Source organism: Engystomops pustulosus, chromosome 9 (genome assembly GCF_040894005.1).
Source record: "Engystomops pustulosus chromosome 9, aEngPut4.maternal, whole genome shotgun sequence".
Taxonomy (NCBI): Eukaryota; Metazoa; Chordata; class Amphibia; order Anura; family Leptodactylidae; genus Engystomops; species Engystomops pustulosus.
This window is the reverse complement of record NC_092419.1, coordinates 31521723-31536098: the sequence shown is the minus strand read 5'-3', so window position 1 is coordinate 31536098 and position 14376 is coordinate 31521723. Positions and strand designations below refer to the sequence as shown.

The 14376-nt window shown below is 38.7% G+C and overlaps 1 protein-coding gene across 5 annotated transcripts in view; it reads right to left on the bottom strand.

The window, feature by feature from the left end:
• Positions 1–11991: 11991 nt before the first annotated feature.
• Positions 11992–14376, bottom strand: part of LOC140076866 (5-hydroxytryptamine receptor 2A-like) — a 354582-nt gene continuing 352197 nt past the window's right edge. For all 5 annotated transcript variants that reach the window (XM_072123627.1, XM_072123626.1, XM_072123625.1 and 2 more), the window contains one exon: positions 11992–13214. In XM_072123627.1, the coding sequence (XP_071979728.1) occupies positions 12379–13214 (836 nt within the window). In that variant the 3' untranslated portion in view covers positions 11992–12378. The remainder of the gene's footprint in view (positions 13215–14376) is intronic.

Below are 14376 nucleotides of genomic sequence, written 5' to 3'. Positions count from 1 at the left end.
GTAAAACCCTTCTTTCTTCAACTCACCCAGTCTTAGGGTTGTCATGATACCCGGGAGGACAAACAATGGCCTCAAGGCTGCCAGCTAGGTAGATGCCTAGTAGACCCTAGTATGGTGGTGGTGGACCTATGCCATGGGAGCCAGAGGTGGCATTCAAAGTTCCCTCTGTGGGCGCCTAGAACATCATAACCATGACAGAGTTTGCGAGAACGGACACACGGCCTCCTAGTGGAGCCCTTCGCATCCCTAGACCTTCTATGCTCAGTGTGGCTTTAAAGCAACATATACTTGGCTTCATAAGATTGCAGGTAGAGGAGGGTCTGGCGAGGGCTGGATTATTTTTTGCTCTCCTGTTCCAGGCCCTATGATTCTTCCTGACAAGGACGACCCTAGAGGGATGCTTTAATGATGCTCTGAATTTACCCTCCTTTTTTTAACATATTGGTGTCCTCAGGGCACTTATGTCATCTAAAGCTAAGGCAGTAAAGTTCAAAACAAGTTACTGCTCAAAAGTGCCATGTCGGCATTTTACAATAAGTTAGTTTTGTTTGAAGTTCGAGCACTTGGGCTCTAAAAGGTTTGCCATTTGTCCAATAAACTGGACCCAACGGCAATATGTATCTGTTATGATATGCAATAAAGTGCAATACAGAAGTATAATAGCTATTGTACATTGTATATGAAAGCAAAGCTCATAGGTTCTAAATCTATTGTTTCAACTGACGACTATTTTATTACCTTGTAACATCTTATTTTGTTTGTACTGTATATTCAACCCATGATCTATAAAACGCAATACAAATAAAGTTTTATTATAACCAAGTGATTGCATATAAAAGTCCCCGTTTTTTGTTAGTTTAACATATATTTGTAAATAAATAAAAAAAATTAAAAATTGCCCTTTTCCCAAGTTTTGTATGAATGAAATAAAACACAATTAGCATCAAAAAAGAAATAAGAGTAATATAAGAAAATTAACATATTTTCTGGTCACTTGAACCGAAAAGAAAAGAGATAAAAAAGGGATCAATTAGTCATAAGTAGAAGAAAATGAGATAAATAAAAACTACAGCTTAACCCCCACGTTGCTGCTTTCCTAGGAATTAATAGAGAAAGTGACCTTCTTGGACAAATAACACATCTGAGGGCCAATAGGGACTGGATGAGTAAAGGAATTTTTTTGGGGACTGGTACTTTATAAGGGTTGTTAGGATTAGAACATTTTATAAATGTGATTTGGGGGGGGGGGGTGTAAAAGTAACAAAGAGCTGGTAGTCAACTTCTCTGTTGCGCCTTTTCAGCTGTGGCACCGCATGTTACTACCAGTCTCTATTTATGTCCAGAAGCTGAAGGTGATGTCACATCGACAGTGCATGGGCCTGCCACATCCTGCTACTGCTGCTGTAGCAGTTGCATGGATGTTGACATCATGTCACTGTATACAAACAAAGGATGGTAACGGGAAGTGCTGCAGCTAAACGTGAGCGACACAGAAGATGTGTATTAGCTATTTATTATCACCCGTACCCAGAACCACTTACATAACAGTTTCTTAGTCAAACATTCCCTTTAAAAGATACATATCATCAGGACACACCTAATGTCAAGTTCCCATATTCTACTATTTCCCAATTTGCTTTTATAACTAACATTAATGCTAATGTTTACCTGGCTCCCTGCCAGCACACTGCATCGAGCTACAGAGGTATTGGACTCTCTGCTGTCATCATCATTATCTCCTCTCTGCTGTGCTACATCTCCCTCCATGCTCCCTTCCTCTCCCTTCATGTAAGCTGAAAAAAATTAGCTTGGAGCATGGGGTCAGCTAACAGCTGCATTGGAAACAAAAAAGAGGGAGGAAGGAGGAAGAGCAAAGAGAAGATAATGATGATGATGATTACAGCGTTGTAACAGCCCCCATCAAGGAGCCAGTGATGTTAGCAGCAATGGAATCAGTAATGTTATTTATTAAACCAGATTGGGAATTGGTATTAAATGATGATGGGAACCTATCATTAGGTGAAACTTTGTGCCTGATGACATGTTCCCTTTAAGTATCCTATGTTGTATCTTATAACTGACGGTTGTTTTGGAAGCCATAAAGTTCATGCACAAATATAGATCATTGTGTACAACCCCCAACAAGACAAATACTGATGGTTATCAGATGCCGTGTTGTTTTGCAATTATCGCTACATTGAAACAGGAAGTTTTGATAAATATTTCACATCTCTAATGACCCATCTTTATTTCAGACTTGCCATAAACTGCGCTTTCCACAGGCAAAATAATTTCATTCTCATAAATATTTGCAGAGCTGCAAAATCTCTGTCTTTGATTTTGACAGGACAGAAAGGATGAAGAAAAATGACTTCAATTAAGTCTCTTTAATAAATTACAGCAATGTCGGCAGCTAAAAACCCTATTTGTTTGATGGCCTGGAATTTGCGCAGTTGAACATTTGGAGAATGATATATGGGAAATAAATGGTTGCGAGAAATTAATTAAATTATCATCTTTTGTATTAAGTGAAAGCAGCGCACCACCAGAATCCTTGGGCTAAATATATATTGGGTTGATACTTATCAATGTAACATCTTGCAGAATGGGGATGTTACAGTTAGGGGTGATTTATGGGATGGACCAACGAGCAACACTAATAAGCCATCATCTACGGTATTATATTTAATAACACAAGTATTTAATATAACAAAATATACTTTGGATGAAAGGAAACAGACAGCTCCATTCACAGTGTAGTGGCAGAACACAGTCATTGCAGCCTGGCTGCCATTTAAAATAAATAGGAGGTAATCTGCAGTAACCTTATCTGACCACTACTCAGGGGATGGAGCTGTCTGCCGCCTCTTTTATTTTCTGATTACCCCCAGCTTCAAATTGCTGATCTGCAGGCGTGCTGGGTAGTGGACCTCAAACGAAATTGACATGGAGGACATGATCTATGAATGGGTTATCTATATGCAGTAGCAGATAGTTGCACATGATCATAAAATGTTTGGGGCAGATTTATCTACTGTTTATAACAGAATACTAGCATAATCATAATTTTCTCTAAAAACCCCTTAATTGCCAGGCCCAAAATGGTTGTAATGACCAGAGCATTTTCAGTGAATTTTCATGCATATTACTTTATGAAACACAAAGCATGTAATATTATGGCCCAAAATCAAGGACGTTTTTGCCTCTGGTTCACTCAATATTCAAAATTTATCAGCATGGCTGCGAACTAAAACTTATATTTTTATTAGATATACCTTAAAATATACAAAGGTCACAGGTTGTGAATTCTAAAAACAACAACAAAAATCCGTACTATAGACGCCGACCTAGGCGACTATACTGATCACCACAACCCCCAACGGTTGTGGATCAAACAATGGGGATACCACGTACCTGCAAATCACGGTGCCATGCACCATACCATCCAAAAAATACCTTGCAAAGAGGAAATAAAAGATGGTTCTTACCACAACTGGTAATGGTCTGTAGTTGTGTCCAGTGGTCAGCTGTGCTGTTTCCAAAGTACGTGTATTGACGGGAGCATTAAGATGGTAAAGGACATACCTGTATATGTTAGATCCAAAAACGTCACGAACTGTAACAAGGCTACAACTGTCCCTGTCCCCAGGTGTGATTAGCTCCCGCCCTGACAAGGGCAGTCCCAATAACTTGCCCTAGTTTAGAAAAAAACACCCTGCATTCCCCTTCCCTGACGCGTTTCTTCCTGCTGTAGGTTCTTCAGAGGGATTGCGGTGGAATCAATAAAACATGGGGTCTCCAATGTAGAGGAGCATCCCTTGGGGTGTAGTAAATAGTCTGATAAACCCAAGTGTAGGGTCATCTACTGGGTCCCTGGTGTGGAGCCCCAGGCGTTGATCCCTATCTGATGGTGTAGGGATAACTGTCCCCATCAACTGACGGATAATATATACTCTCCTTAGTACATCCCCCTGTGGATCACTCACCAATCGGGGATCCTATCACACACATGTCCGTCTGTGGTGCCAGCTGCGTTCTGTAATTACCACACGAGCTGCCCTCACATGCCGGCGGAACTTCCGGTCACATGATACCGTCACGTGATCACCAGTCACGTGATCCGGTCACATGACCGCTCGGGGTGTATCTAATGTGGTTGTCATGAGTGCATGACGCTGTCATCTGTGAGAGCATCAGCTCTCTACTGATGATCCTTACACAGTTTAAAATGGCTAGTAAAACTTAGCGACCAGATCGGCTGAGCAACAAGTGTCTGAATAAGTGAATTTTTTTTTTTTTTTTTTTTTTTTTTTTTCTCCCTTCTTTATTTAAAAAAAAAAAAAACAAATAAACAAAAAAAAAAAAAAAAGAGATTTATTCCTTTGTTTACTAATACAATTTACTAATACAAATTAGTCATAAGGTATTTTTACTAGGATTATTGGGCTGGTGGTTAATCTCGGCGCTGTTGAGGGGTAGCTCGTGTGGTAATTACAGAACGCAGCTGGCACCACAGACGGACATGTGTGTGATAGGATCCCCGATTGGTGAGTGATCCACAGGGGGATGTACTAAGGAGAGTATATATTATCCGTCAGTTGATGGGGACAGTTATCCCTACACCATCAGATAGGGATCAACGCCTGGGGCTCCACACCAGGGACCCAGTAGATGACCCTACACTTGGGTTTATCAGACTATTTACTACACCCCAAGGGATGCTCCTCTACATTGGAGACCCCATGTTTTATTGATTCCACCGCAATCCCTCTGAAGAACCTACAGCAGGAAGAAACGCGTCAGGGAAGGGGAATGCAGGGTGTTTTTTTCTAAACTAGGGCAAGTTATTGGGACTGCCCTTGTCAGGGCGGGAGCTAATCACACCTGGGGACAGGGACAGTTGTAGCCTTGTTACAGTTCGTGACGTTTTTGGATCTAACATATACAGGTATGTCCTTTACCATCTTAATGCTCCCGTCAATACACGTACTTTGGAAACAGCACAGCTGACCACTGGACACAACTACAGACCATTACCAGTTGTGGTAAGAACCATCTTTTATTTCCTCTTTGCAAGGTATTTTTTGGATGGTATGGTGCATGGCACCGTGATTTGCAGGTACGTGGTATCCCCATTGTTTGATCCACAACCGTTGGGGGTTGTGGTGATCAGTATAGTCGCCTAGGTCGGCGTCTATAGTACGGATTTTTGTTGTTGTTTTTAGAATTCACAACCTGTGACCTTTGTATATTTTAAGGTATATCTAATAAAAATATAAGTTTTAGTTCGCAGCCATGCTGATAAATTTTCATATTACTTTATGCCATAACATTTTTATGCATGCTGCCGTAAACATTTGTGGCATTTTTTGGACTTTGTTAGGGTTTATTATAAAAAAAAAAAGTTAAAGGATATTTTTTACATTTTTAATATTTTGGGTTACAAAAAAGCAACAAAAGTGGGAAAAAATACTTTTTTTTTATATAATATATATATTTTTTAATTTTCAAATTAACTCAAATGATTGTTTTGATATATAATATGTACAGGCAGTACAAGGTTCTGCAGGTTTTTTCTTAACTTGAATTTGTATGTAAGTTGGAATAGTATACTTTATTATTGTAACCCCAGTCAAAATTTTTTTGGTCTCTGTGACAATTGGATTTTAAAAATGTTGGGTTGTCATAAGAATTAGGATGAACAATAAAGCTTAATTGCAGACACCTGTGATAACTGTTATAGGGGATCATTGTAGCCTAGGACTAAAGTACAGTAAACTACCAATTACCAGAGGTCTGTTTTTTGTATAATGTAGCAAGGAATTAAAAAAAAAAAGTTTATTGGAAAATATTCATGTATATTTCTATATAATTATTCATACTTTGTGTGCACATGATTTTTACTGTAATTACCCCCCATATGGTCATAAAAGACCCCTGGTTGAGATTGTTACAGTATTTATTTATTTCCTTACAAGTTTTCCAGGGCAACCTCATATATCTATCAGTCCTATCTGTAAAGTCATCTCAGTTTCTCCTGAAGTGGGTGGGCACATCCTAGTTATGATAACAGCTGAGGGCACTGAGGCCAGAGCACTGGGACATTCACGTGAATGTGCACAGGCAGCGCAGCCAATCAGGACACAGAACCAGCTACTGTAGAGATCCAGTGCAGAGCAAAGTAGGGAAGGCACAGAGCTGACAGCACAGAACACTGGATCTCTGCATCAAAGTAAGGAATGATCATACAGTAATCTAAAAAGATATATTAAAACATGAAAAACAGGAATGTAGAGATAAAAACAGGGCAACGTCACAGTATATAAACATGGAAAACTCTACAGAAGACTGAGAGAACCCCACTGTAAGAAACAGTTTTTGTTATTCAATTACTGATTTTTTATTTTTATTGTTTTATTCTTTATTACAGACCACCCCTTTCCTGTGCAAAGAGATCTTCTCAAAGGGAAACCTGACCTCTGTCTTTATTTAAACTTTCACACATTTACAATTTTGCTGCATGTATATTTTCAAACACATCCAGCTCTGCTACATACAATTTCAGGCACAGTATGCAAAGACTTCTGTGAAGACTGTAGCTTGTTTGTAATTGGATGACCTGAAGCATGTGATCAATTACATGCTTGTGATATCACTCAAGGTGAGAGTTTTTTACATGCTGCCATAGTGAGGACTGATATTCTCCTGCATCCAACAGCTTAAAGGAAACCTATCATTTGATTTATTGCATTATGAAGCAAACAGACCTTTAAAATGCTGTAGCTACACTGATGCAGGATTATATATTGGTTAATCCCTGTGCTGAATGATTTTTGCTGAAAAAACAGATATAACATTATGATAATGAATCTCTGTCGCTTCTATGGCTCATTTAACGCTTGGTTCAGCACTTGTCCTAACAGGTGAGTTTTTCTATGCAGGAGATGATGATGCAATCACTTTTCTCCCTGCCAGACAGAATAATCAATTGCTGCACCATCCCCCAGCTGCTGTGTATGAGTGATCCAGCTCAGGTTGATTAGTCATGCTTGACTAACCTCTATTTGTAATTACAAGCTCAGTATCTAATGTGTTGATCTAGGCAGCCAGCCTGACCCAGCTTTCCCAAGGTCCTGAATGTTATAATTGTTTTTTCAGCAAAACCATTCTGCTCAGTGGTTAACCAAGATATAATCCTGCATCAGTGTAGCTACAGCATTCTCAATGTATGTTTGCTTTATAATGCATCAAACCAAATGGTAGATTTTCTTTAAGATCATCTCCTAGTGCCCTTCCTAACACAATCCACCCACCCTCTTCTCATCTCCAGTGTACAGCTATGGATTCCCATGTCAACTAAGCAAAACAAAGGCAGGAAGAGCAGCCAGGGGGATGAGGTAAAACCCCCGCTAGCAGCTTTTGTGGAGGTCTGAGTAGCATTAGGAGATTATAGATCTGGTATTGGTCTATGTGGGATTGGAGGTGTGTAGACTGCCCCTTCATTCCCCTGAGGTAACTCACATTAGTTCTGTTTCTCCTTGGTGGTGGTTGCTCTTCTATTTTAGAGTGTGAAGTTTAATTTTTATGACCCTTTCCTTCAATTTACTGAGCAATTTGTGACACAACCATACTATTGAATGTAGGGACAAGACAAGCATATCTTCCCCTTAGTAAGAACGGTATCCCCGTTCTCTGAATTTCATGACTGATGGGGGTCCCAACAATCGGACCCTCATCAATCTACTTTTTCAGGTATAAGTTGGCACAACCCCTTTAAAGCTAAGTTTTACTTGACAATTGGTGTTGACTTGTCTAAAATTTTTCTGATTTTTTTCGAGCTGTCATTAAACAAGGGACACAAATAAAACACGTAAATAAATACATTAATCACTAATCAATTACTTATTATAGTTAGCAAATTATGATGTGTGTTCTATAAAAGCAAAAAAGTTTGAAAAATGACTTGTCTTATGTTTTTTTTAATGACATATTTATAGGTTTTCTAGAAACATGAGTCATTATAGAATCTGAATGTCAAAATACTGGTTTGGGTCGTGATTGCAGATTGTTTATATACTGTAAATCTGACACGAACATCATCAGAAATGCCTGGCAGGAGATTAGCGATCCAGGGGTCAAGAGATGGTAATTTTCCTTGACAGGGCAGTCTACATTTCTAACAATATATGGCTACGTTTAATAACCGCAGACACATTTATTTTTATTTTAGGCTTCTTAAAATTATGACAAAAAGTGCTTTATAATAATGTTATTTTCTGACATGTCAGTCATATATTCCGCAAGGACATTGGATGTGTTTATTAACATTGACTAGAATTCTCTCAAGTATTTTGTTCAAGAAAATGAGAAATAATTATATAGGAAATGTATTCATCATGTAATGTTCTATTTGATTCCATATGTTGGCACAGAAAGAACTTTTATGAATCAGGAATTAAACAGATGTTCAAGATGGTCTCTAGAGCCTAAGGTGTTCAACATCCCGGGTAACTACTCTGTATTTTCTGCTCTTAATTTCCTGGGATTTTGTTTAGTGGTTGACCAGGAAGTACTATTGATGGTCTATCCTCAGTATCGAGATTGGCCACTGATAATTAACTGGTGGGGGGTCTATACCTGTCCAACTTACCGACCAACGGTTCATTGCTTGTGAAACATGCTACATGGAGCCAGAATGATGGCTTGCCTGTAGTGGCTGAAAGCTTCAAGAACAGTGAATTATAGAATGTGTTATTTTGTTATCCTGAGTATATTTAAGATTCTTGTTTTTGTGGGAATACCCCTTTAAGTCTCTGAATTGGCCACCAGTCAACCCAACCAATGAGTCCAGCTGACCAACCAATCAAACTTTCTCATCAGTAGGCCATTTAAAGTGCTCTATTGAAACTTCTTATTGTACTGGTCCTGTGAAAGTTATATTCTATAGGTCCTGGTGTGCAATAAGTAACTTTCTCTTTATCTACCAGGAACATGACCCTTGTTTGGTTTTCATTTTTTAAGTTTAGTGGTGTGTTTGTAGGGATCTGGTTGTGCGATGACCTGGCCCGCTTGTCATTGTTAGCATTAGTTGTGATAGAGAAGAAGTCTACCTTAACTATGGACCACAGCTAGTCAGTGCTCAATGCTTTCAGGACCATGATATCTTAAATAGGGCAAACACCAGTAGACGTGTAATTAAAAAAAAAGAGTGGAAATAAAATTGCTGAAAACAATAACTCCAATCCTACAGCTAATGTGAATTAAGAGGTGGGCCTTGTTTTTCATAAGTTGCTAATGTGCCTTTTCTGCCTTAATAATAATTCCTGAATGTTCATCAAGGGATTTAGCATTCCTGATACTTACTTTATTGTTATCCACAAACTCTCTGTGGATCTGTATTTACATGTCTGAGCTCTGATGAATAGGAGAAGCCTACACACAGAGATTATGGCTCATTCTGTTCCCTCCCACTCCTCTCTTCCTGTGTCATTAGGTGAGAGGGACAGTGAAAGAAAGAGGCACAGTGGGTGACGCGATGAGGACGGACTGAAGGAGTGAGAAACAGGAAGTTGTGTATATATGCAGAGGACAGCATGGTGAGAACAGTGAAAGGCTAAAGCTTTCAAAGGAGGCAAAGGTACACATAAAATATACATGTAGAGACATGTCTAATGGAACATATTTATTGTAAAGTGGCCAGTCCCTTTAATGACTTCAGCGTAAAGAAGTAAAGTTTGGTGCATCATATAGAAAATATACTTGGGAAAAATAATAAGAAAAATTATGTAGTGGACCTACTTATACTCCATGTAACAATTACAATATGAAATGGTATTAATCCAATGAATGTATGAAGCTATATTAAAAAGACATTTAAACATTTTTTAAAATTAAAAATAAAAGTCTCCTTGATCTCCGTAGTACACAGAACATAGAGACAAGACTAAAAACATAATAATAAACATGGAACATATTAATGGGGGAGGGGATTTTTACAATGTATATCTAAGAGACCATGAATTTCCCTTTGAAGAAGGGGTATGAAAGGGTTAATGGTAGCCATAGTTGAGATTGCAGTACCCAGAGAATCAAAAATAGAATTTGTAATGTTATGTGATGGTTTCCTGGTTCCAGTCCAGGTTCCTGGTTCAGTTTCTTGGTATCACACATAAAGCAAAGCACTTACCTCTTTGTTGATGACCTCCATGAAGAGATACTAATTGTTTCTTTTGTCTTAAAATCCAAGGAAATATTTTTACACTAATACTCATTAATGGGATTCTCGTTGGTATTTTTATCTGTGATTCAGGGGCGTTACTACAGGGGTAATAGCATTAACAGCTGCTATGGGGCCTACGGTGTCAGGGGCCCCCGGCATCTGTGGTATTGGGTTTGTTTGCTGTATATCTGTATATGGTATTGTATTTTTGTATATATGTGATGTGTATGTGTATATTATATACTCTGTGTAAATACTACACAGAGAGTGAAACCTCTTAATGATGACATCCAAAATTCCATTAACTAGTATTCCTTCTGAATGCTGTACCCAGTATGCTTAATAACTCATGAAACAGAAAATCTGTCACAGGATATTTGTTCAATATGAATATGGTCTTCTAAAAGAGTGGGTCACACTGTGTGCCAAAAACCTAAATACCTTAGGCCTATTACAAAATTGGAATAAAATTCCCATGGCTCCCATAAGCAGTAAAGAAATCACATGACTATGCTTTTAAGGTCTTGGGAAATTGATACAGTGAAAAAATTGTAACCCAGCACCAACCTTGATAGACAATTTTAAACATAGCTTATAGCTTTTGTTTATTGATAAAACATTAAAAAATAAATGATGAAAATGATGAAAGTTCTCAAACCTACGCATTTCAAGCGCTATTCTGTGCCCTTATTCATGGTTATCTAAAAGCCGTGTTTTAAATTGTCTATCAAGTCTAGTTCTGGATTACCCTTTTTCTTGCTGTTGATGTGCTCCATGTATCCAGGGGAAATCTGTGGTACATGCCGACGATGCTAGAGGCTAAGCTGTTACAATTTGTTCTTGTACTAAGAATTTTCTGGTGAGGATCTAATCTGTCAAGTTCCTATATGCCTAAACGGAGGGACAGATGTGCATTTTAGTCTCTATTGTTCTTTAAGGTATTGGCCAAAATAGTGAAGTAGCTGGAGCTGCATAGACATGCTAGTCCACAGAGATGAACGGGATGATCTCGAGATAAATAGAGGCCACCATGTATGGGGTTCAAACATCTCAGACACTTATTTCCATCACTTGCATACCTTATGCATTATAAGTGCTTCTATTGAAGTGGTGGTGAACCTATGGCACAGGTGCCAGCGGTGGCACTCCGAGCCCCCTCAATAGGCACCCAGGCCATTACTCCAATTCCAGAGCTTGAGAAACAAAAGACAAGGTCTCCTCCATCCCAGGACTTTCGATGCTCAGTGATGTTTTGAAGCAACACATGCTTGGCTTCTGAGACTGCAGGAAGAGTGCGAAAGTTTTGGGAAGGCTGGATTATGTTTGGATCTCTTATTTCCAGGCCTTGGGACTCTTCATGTCAAAGGCCACCCTGTTGGGATAGTTTAATGATATTCTGAAATTCCCCTTCCTTCTTTCAATGTGTTGTTGTCTTCAGGGCGCTTATAAAAAGTTGGCCGTCTAGTTGAACAGCCCATTATGGTTGTGTACACACTAAAGGGTTAGTCATGCACTGTAGAACTACTCTACCTTATCTTCTATACCAAATCATGAGAATACTGTAGGTAGCATGCATAGATATTTCCTTTTTTGGATGCAGATCTCACATTGAAACCATGACTAAATCTGGAATGGGGCCTTATTGTTTTTGAAATATATGACAGATCAGACTTTGCATTGAAGATTAACAGCAACAACCCACATTCCCGGTTCCTAAAAATTATTAAACTAGAAAAGAAAAGGAAATCAGACATAGTCTTAGTAGCGATTGGTACTTGGAATGATTCTCCTTTTTAATGAATCACTTTGCGTATGCAGCTGTTTATTATATTTTGCATATCAACCTATGATTTATTCGAAGCAGATTTATCATGCAGTTAAAGAGATGGCCGTCACATTCTGCCAATCATTTAACCAAAATAATTACTATTTTGTCTGTTCTGTTCGAGAATGAGCCATTACATGGATCATTGGACTGAAGCACTGGACTGCAGAAACGTCTTTAAAAAAATGTTTTTTTGTTTTTTTTTATGAAGAAATATTTACATTATTATCATTATTCTGATGTTGACATAACATATAATATAGTTTTCTTTACATTTTAATTTAACACAAACAATTGAAACTGACCTAAGAGTGAAGGTTCATTGGACCTTCCTTCAAACACAACTAACTCGTTCACTTACGACATTAGAACTGTTTAATGATATTTCTGAAGTCCCGATTTGCATCTCTATCGCCTCCTCCGTCTCATCCATCTCCATGCTAGTAAGTTCATTGCCATTCCTGTAATGGTTTAAATTAAGGTCCTTGCCATATATGACCGTCGAGGCTGGGTTATGATGGCATTGGTTCTGTTGAATCACTGTCTTTTTGTTTTTGTAATACCGGCAGCGAATGTAGTTGGAAAAAGCTCTCCGATATGTTCTATTAAAAAGTGTGTAGACTAGTGGGTTGATTCCCGAAGAAACATAACCAACCCAGACAAATACATTCAACAGTTCTACCATGAGGTCTTTATCGCAGGCTTCTTTACAAAGTACAGACATGATGTTTGTAATGAAAAATGGGCACCACATAATGAGAAATAAGAAGAAGACTATGCCCAGGACTTTCGAAGCCCTACGTTCATTGTTTATGGATTGCATGGTTCCCTTTCGAAACAGCGCCCCTTCTTTGTTGACCGGTGAGTTTAGGTGAGATGCTGCCTCGTGATTTTGGATCATTGAAATATTTTCTGTGTTGTTGTCTTTTTTTATGCCACTAGTGCTGTTCTTTCGCTGCTTTGGCACTTCCTCGTACATGAAAACAGTAGCCTGTTTTTGAAGAACCTGAATGGTCAAGCAGTAGGTAAACACCATGATAATAAGTGGAATAAAAAATGCCACAAAAGATCCCAGGAGTACAAAATTTTCATCATTCAACACACAACTCCCATTCACAAAAACTCTGGAGTCATCCTGAAGGCCAATGACTGGAATTGGCATTGAGATACCTGGAGCGGAAGAAGAGAGGAAAAAGATTATTTATAGTCAAATAAAAGTTCAAAAAGTTTACCCCCTTAAAGACCAGGCACTTTTTCATTTTTGTGGTTTTATTTTTTACTCCCCACCTTCATAAATCCAACTTTTAAATTTTCCATGTAAAGAACTGTGTGTTTATTTTCTGTGTAACAAATTGCATTTCATAGTGACAGTATTTAATATTCCATGCCGTGTAATGGGAAAGGGCCCAAAAAAACCAAAATGCTGTGAAATTGGTGAAAAAATTGATTTGCGCCATTTTCTTGTGGGCTTGGAATTTACAGCTCTCACTGTGTGCCCCAAATGACATATCTACTTTATTCTTTGGGTTGGTGAGATCATGGGGATAACCAATTTATATAAGTTTTCAAATCTTTTCATACATTTACAAAAATTAAAACCTACTGTACAAAAGAAAATTCTTCATTTTGCCTTTCGGGTGCGGAGCTCTGGGTGGTGTAATTTTTTGCGACTCTTGATGATGTTTTCAATGCCACCAATTTGACGACTGTATGAACTTTTGATTACTTTTTATAGAATTTTTATATTTTTAAAATTGGCAAAAAGTAGCTTTTTTGACTTTTGGCGCCATTTTCCGTTACGGGATTAAACGTTGGGAATAACAGATATTATATTTTGATAGATCGGACGTTTTGTCTTTGTGTGACCCGAGGCTGTCATAGCAACAAATCCCTGCTCTCCGATGATGTCACAGGGAGCAACAACCTTAGCCAACACGGCAGCGCCCACGTGCCATAGGCTTTTTAATTCTTTGCCAGCTGCGATATGCCACAAACTCTCACCGGCTATGGAGAGGGCTTAGTCCTTGAGCCCCCTCCAATCACCAGCAGCCGACGTAATACGACTTTAATATGCCACGGATTGTTAAGGAATTAAATAATTGAAAGCATCTTTCAAAATCACAAATCAATGATTTGCATTGACTATTTAGGGACCCATCCAGGCAGGTTGCCGAGGCCAAGCCTGCTCCTAACAAGTTTGTTTAGATTCCATTACCCAAACACTCATCCCCTGGGGTCCTGACACTGATGGCAGGTGTTGCCCTTTAATTGCTGCCGTCAAAGCTGACGCCATTATTCCTAGGATCGTTGCTCTGCATGACATAATTGAGGA